Source organism: Plasmodium cynomolgi, chromosome 13 (genome assembly GCF_000321355.1).
Source record: "Plasmodium cynomolgi strain B DNA, chromosome 13, whole genome shotgun sequence".
NCBI classification, from domain to species: domain Eukaryota; phylum Apicomplexa; class Aconoidasida; order Haemosporida; family Plasmodiidae; genus Plasmodium; species Plasmodium cynomolgi.
Genome location: NC_020406.1, coordinates 458,982 through 464,939, shown reverse-complemented (window position 1 = coordinate 464,939; position 5,958 = coordinate 458,982). Strand labels below are relative to the sequence as shown.

The 5,958-nt window shown below is 44.3% G+C and overlaps 2 protein-coding genes across 2 annotated transcripts in view; one reads left to right on the top strand and one right to left on the bottom strand.

The window, feature by feature from the left end:
- The window catches only part of PCYB_131990 (hypothetical protein), a gene marked incomplete at both ends in the record, with an annotated part of 4,510 nt that extends 738 nt beyond the window's left edge, over window positions 1-3,772 (top strand). Inside the window, one exon of the mRNA XM_004224223.1 lies at window positions 62-3,772. Coding sequence (XP_004224271.1) covers window positions 62-3,772 — 3,711 coding nt within the window. The remainder of the gene's footprint in view (window positions 1-61) is intronic.
- An 822-nt stretch (window positions 3,773-4,594) lies between these two features.
- Window positions 4,595-5,299, bottom strand: PCYB_131980 (heat shock protein class I; the record flags this gene model as incomplete). Its single annotated transcript, XM_004224222.1, has 1 exon — window positions 4,595-5,299. A coding segment is annotated over one exon (705 nt), but the record flags the coding sequence as incomplete, so codon positions are not given.
- Between the last annotated feature and the right edge of the window lie 659 nt (window positions 5,300-5,958).

The following is a 5,958-nucleotide window of genomic DNA, read 5'->3' as shown; positions in this document are numbered from 1 at the left end:
TAAAAGTCTCATTCTAGGAGAGTACCTATTACACAACAAACGTTTGACCATTCCATCGAAGAGAAAAATTATTAAAGCAGAATGGTTTCATAAATCGGACCATGTAGTGTCCATATTGACGTATGAGCATGTGGAGGTATCCAAATTATCCCCTTTTAAATTTAAGTCCGTAATTCGCCTAATTAATGTAGAGGGGGAAGCCAGGGAGGAAATAAAAATAGTCATTCCTGACGTGGAGGTTATCCAGCGAAAATTGAAGAAGGAGAATTTGGAAGACATAAAAAGGGAGTTGTACAAAATGGAGGAGATCAATTCGTCTCTCCACTTGCGAGACGTGGTGTCTGGTCCAAGTACCACTGAACAGATGCAGAGGAGGGGCCTTCCACAGTACCATGGGAACAACACACAAGGGGTAGAAGCTTGTCCCAATCACGATAAAGTAAATTTCGTACAAGGCCAAAATGGCCAAGACGGACACATCAACATAATCGCAGTAGACACAGATGGGGTGGGAAAAAACGCTTCTAGCAACCATCCCATAAGTACCGATTTAGCGGTGGTCTCACCAAGAAGTAGAACCGATTTCGCCTCTGACCACGTCCTAAGCAAGGAAAAGAAACAGCTAGCTAAAAAGAACAAGTACAAAAATCTCGTAGTAGATTACTGCTTTGGTGCCCCTAGTGAAAATATCCCATGGATAGAAACCTGCCTCTTTGTTCTTTTGAAGGATGGACTCATATTAATATACACCCCGATAATCACGAGTGAGTGGTACGTGAGCTACTTCCTAATGCACGAGTTGAACAGGATTCGGCAGAGGGGAGTAGGAAAAGGCGGAGGCACCATTGGGGAGCGTTCCGATGGGCAGCACGGTGATGGTGAAGGCCTTGATGAGGAATATGCGGAGGATTTCCTCGCCTACTATGATCACTTCCGAGGGGTCTCCGTGAGGGAGTACAGGGCAAAGGACGTGTGGGTGAGTCTCGATCGTGGGGAGCAGCACGCTGGGGGCGGGGCCACCTGGAGAAGCGGCGGTGATGCAAGCGGCGGTGATGCGAACGGCGGTGATGCGAACGGCGGTGAAGGGAGCGTCACTGGCAGTGTTCGTGGTCTTCGTTATCACACAAATGATCGCCTCCCAAATGATCGTCGAGCCCGGGGCGCCTTTTCCTACGCTCCCTACGTGGTGAACTGCCTGAGGAGCTCCACCTACCGCAGCATTGGCCTTCTTTACTGCAACCATCTGCTGTTCATCGCCGTCGCGGATAAGTTCGGGTATGTGTCCTTCGTCCTGCTAAACTATTTTATTACTCCCCACATCGTCATGCCAACAACTGGGCACAGCGAAACCGACAGTGGTAACACGTTGAAGAAAGCGATGAATTTTTTGTCCATGAAGAAAAAAAAAAAATCCTTTTTTTTTAACATCTTCAATTTGAACGATAATGTTATTTTCGAAAATCTGACTTCGGCGGGGTTGGCTAATTTGATTAATCGAGATCGATACGATGAGTACTATCGGCGTGTGAAGAATGGAAGTTATGAGATGGCTTCTCTCATGGGTAAGATGTCCCAGAGGGGTGCAGTCAGGGAGTGCTCGCACATGGAGGAGGCCTACCACCGGGGGGGTGACAATGACAACGGTGTTGGCGGTGTTGGCGGTGTTGGCGGTGATGGTGGTGATGGCGGTGATGGTGGTGATGGTGGTGATGGTGGTGAGCGTGGCGGTGTTGGCGCCTTTCTCCGGAGGGACTCCCACAATGAACAGAGCCAAAGCGGCGCAAACTTGGGGGAGCGCAAAATTGACGCCATCAAATTGACGAGCCCAAGGACGCAGAAGGAGAAGAAGGAGGAGACAAAGGAGGAGACGAAGGAGAAGAAGAAGGAGAAGAAGAAGAAGGCCGTATTTAAAGAAAGGTTCACCAAAAAGAGTGAGAGTGACACTAATGAGAAGGGGAAGCATAAGCACTCCTCACAATCAGCAGACACCTCTGACGGGGACATCACCGAACGAGATGACTTCTTCTCCTGCTACGAAAATGACAAAGAAATTTTGGAAAAGCAAATAAACGACGAAGTAAATCTACAGTGTCATCCTCTAAGTGTCATGCAGTTTGATTCATACTACACCGGAATGAGTAACATAAAAATTATTGTCCTGAATAGTCACAGCTTGCTTTGTTTCAATAATGAAAAAGTCATTCATCTCCACTTAGTGTGGATCAAATTTGTGAACACAATATTTTACCTCATCCATTTGAAAAACTTTTTGTCCGCCAAGTTAATTCACGAGATGTGCAAGAATGGCCTTTACATGAGCACCACCATTTTTAAGGCAGCTATTAGCTTTTACCAGTTTGACTATTACGCGTATCTGCTGTTGGACCATACGAAGCGGTTGAACCATGAGACCTTCGCGGGGCTCTTCGGAGGGGGAAGCGCCGTGGGAAATGCCACCAGAAGGGGCGGCACACGTGATGCCGCTATCCAGTTGGGGGGAGCTCCGGACAACTTTGACCGCCTGCAGTCCAGCGCCCTCTACGATGTGCAGTACGTCCTTCACCCCGTAGTCGTGCAAGAAAGCAGAAGGAGAAGCGGCAGCAGCAGCAGCGGTATCATCACCAGCGGCATCGCCTCCCGGGGGACCCCCCCCCCCAGCGACGTGTACTTCATTTTCACACACTACATAAATCTGGACAGCCAAAGAAAAGAAAAACTATTCATGAGCAGGAACATTAACTTCTTCACCTCGTCAGTGTTTAAAAAATTATTCCTCATATATGACTGCTTCAAATTTAGGACTGTCATCAGGCCGGGAAATACAAATCTCAATTCACAGGCAACAAAAAAAACTCATTTGCTAGTAAGGCAGAAAAAAAAATGCAAACCGGTATGCCCTCTCCCTGGACAAGCAAAACTGAGAAATTTTTATGTCAGTACCCAAGTGGTAGATGACAACTCGATAGATCTGAACATGTATGCGAACATGCTTTCTCTTTATGTGAATTCACGCTGCAATGATTATATGAATTCATTGATTAAGAAGAGTTTCATTTTTTACCAAGGAAAGGGGGTCCTCCTGAATGTGTTTCTTAATCGTGATGCTCGTGCAAAAGGGGCGAGTATGTTGAGAAGCGGTGTACATACAATGGGATCCAGGAAAATAATCACCCATATGTATAGTGGTAGCGTTGGTGCTAACTCTTCCCCGCGATTGCCCTACTGCAGTGACAGCAACTACGTGGGGGAACTCACTCCCAGAAGTGCTGCCATGGTGTGGGGCAAACATGGTGTAGAAAACGCCAAAGGAGAGTCTTCATACCTAACACATGGTAGGTTCATCTCCAACGGAAGAAGCACCACTACAGTTAACCAACCACTGCACAGTGTGGGCAACACAAAGGGATCTCTACTTAATGGGGAACACACTCCCAACACGCACAGCACAGAAGAGATCGATTTTTTAAAACACGTATTTGTCATCCTACACAGTAGTAATGACAATGAGGACGGAAACGACATTCACAGAAAAAATCAAACGTGTGAAAAAAGCATTCCCGCCGCTTGCAAAAAATACAACTGCGGTGTTGGAAGTACCATCGAACAAGTAAACCAAGAGGAACTAATAAATGATATTAAGATGCACGTCCTTAAGGGAGACTCCAAAAAATACGACAATGTACCCTGCACCATGTTACTCAAAAAATTAATCAAAGTAAAAAATGATTACATACATGTGAAGGATTATTTTTTAAAAAAAAAATCAACTTAGACTCACTTCCTAGCGATGTAAAAGGGAAAATAAATTTCCTTGAACAAGTCGTAAAGGTGTACTATTTCATCCTGGACTTGAATTCTTACTATGAAAATAAATTTGAGAAGATTAAAAAAAGGATTATCCATTCGCTAGGAGTGGACGTTATTCAATTTGTGAAGTCTCATGCGTCTATTCAAAGTATGAGCAAAGCGCTGATTGAAAAAAACAACACTTTGGTGAAGGACATCCAGTTATGCTACCAGAAGCACCAACTAATTCGAGATAAGTTTAATTTGCTCAGGAAAAGAATTCTGCTTCAAAATTTGGTGAAGTCGGAACGGTTCACAGGGAAATGGGCAGCATTAAACGCGGGGTAAGATTGCAATGAGGCACGATGTGGTGTGCTTTACTCTGCAGTAAGGGGGTATTACCACCGCGAGTACCTCCCTGTGGTAGACCTTTTTTTTTTTTTTTAAACCATGGACCTATCCACCTGCACTGCTTCATATGCACCCGTACGTATGCACTCCTGTGAAACTCCCACACTACAGACTTCTTTCAAAATGGTTTGTTTTTTTGTTCTGTGTTGCTGTTTGGGGAAGCTCAGTCGAATGAACGCCCACCCGTGAAAAGGGGGGGGGATGGAATGGAAAAAATCGTCCTCAAAGTGAATATGAAAAAAAAAGGGCACGCACATGGGTGTGCCAAAAAGGTGCAGATGTATGTAACACAGGTGCAGCTTTTGTGTGGGAAAAAAAAAAAATACCCCTCCAGGGTTGTTACACATGGATGTATGCATTCGCTTACGTATGCTCGGGCGCCTACCTCTCTCCACTAGGACTGCACCTCAACGACTCTCTTATGCGCCTGCAACTCAGAGGCCAACATTTTGAGAGTCAGCTCGCCATCGCGCAACGTACAGGATATACTCTGCCCCTCGGAAAATGCTGGAGGCATCTGAAACATCTTGCAAAAATAGTACTCGCCAACTCTTTCAATTATTTTCGTGTGGTATTCATGTTCCGTTTGTAGTTCCTCCAATGGTACTTTGTACTTGTGGCCGAATATTTTTAGCACTCCATTTTCTAATTCGACTTTTAAATTTTCCTTAGACACTCCTGGTAAGTCCATCATTATAATTACAAAATTGCAAGTGGAGTAAACCTCTATCCTGGGATTATAATTTATTTTGTTTAATTCTTCCTTGGACGGAGTTACTTCAAAAATGTTGTTTGTGTTCCTTATTAAGGGCATCGCTTCGTAGTACATCCCTGTGGGCACCTCAAACGTTTTTATGTACTCTCCATGTTGAGTGCTGTGTGATGGCTTGGTAGACACCCTATCCCAGTTGTATTTACACTCATTGTGGTGAGAAGAGCTGTACGAACTCGAGGCTGGGTTACTGTATGAATAGCTGCTATACATGTTTTTTCCCAGGGGCGTGGTTAACACCACGGGGGAGGTGATACTACTTGTTCGTATGGTCGGGACTCCTGACGATTCGATCACAACTTGGGGTGTTGTGCTGTTCAGCGTGACCATTTTTCCGACACAACAGAGAATAGGGGTAATGGTGGAGAGGAGGTAATTGTTGTACGGTTTACGCAGCGCAGTGGATGGAACTCTTTTCCAGACAAAAAAACAACTTTTAAGTGTGCCCTTACGAAGCGGAAAGAATACGCAGCTACAGAGTGGTGGACGGAGAAGGTTAAAAGTGAGCACAGTTACAAAAAAAAGGCAATGCAAAAAAAAAAAAATGTACAGAATGTTAAAATGAAAAATAATTAACAAATGGTGAACGCATAAAAAATGTTTCTTAAAACCGCTTCGCTGCAGAGAAAAAGACAACTTTGACTTGGCCTTTTTTATAAGTTACAATAGACAGTTGTTGACATTTTGGCTACCTAGCTAGCCATTCGTCAATATGGAAAAAAAAAAAAAAAAATTGCACTTGGTAAAAACGGCTAGCTGCTCCACTTGCACACAAAGTCGCTACCCATTATGCTGTAACTCGCCGGGTGGCGTAAGGAATGCGCAAAGTCGTCTGATATGTGTTGCGCAAGCTTATTTGAGGAGGGGAAAATGTTCACAAGGAGGACCACTTAGTTGTCCATTTAGTGTCCCTCTTGGTATGTATATATATATATATATATATATATATATTTATTTATTTTATTTATTCTACTTTATTTTCTTCTTTC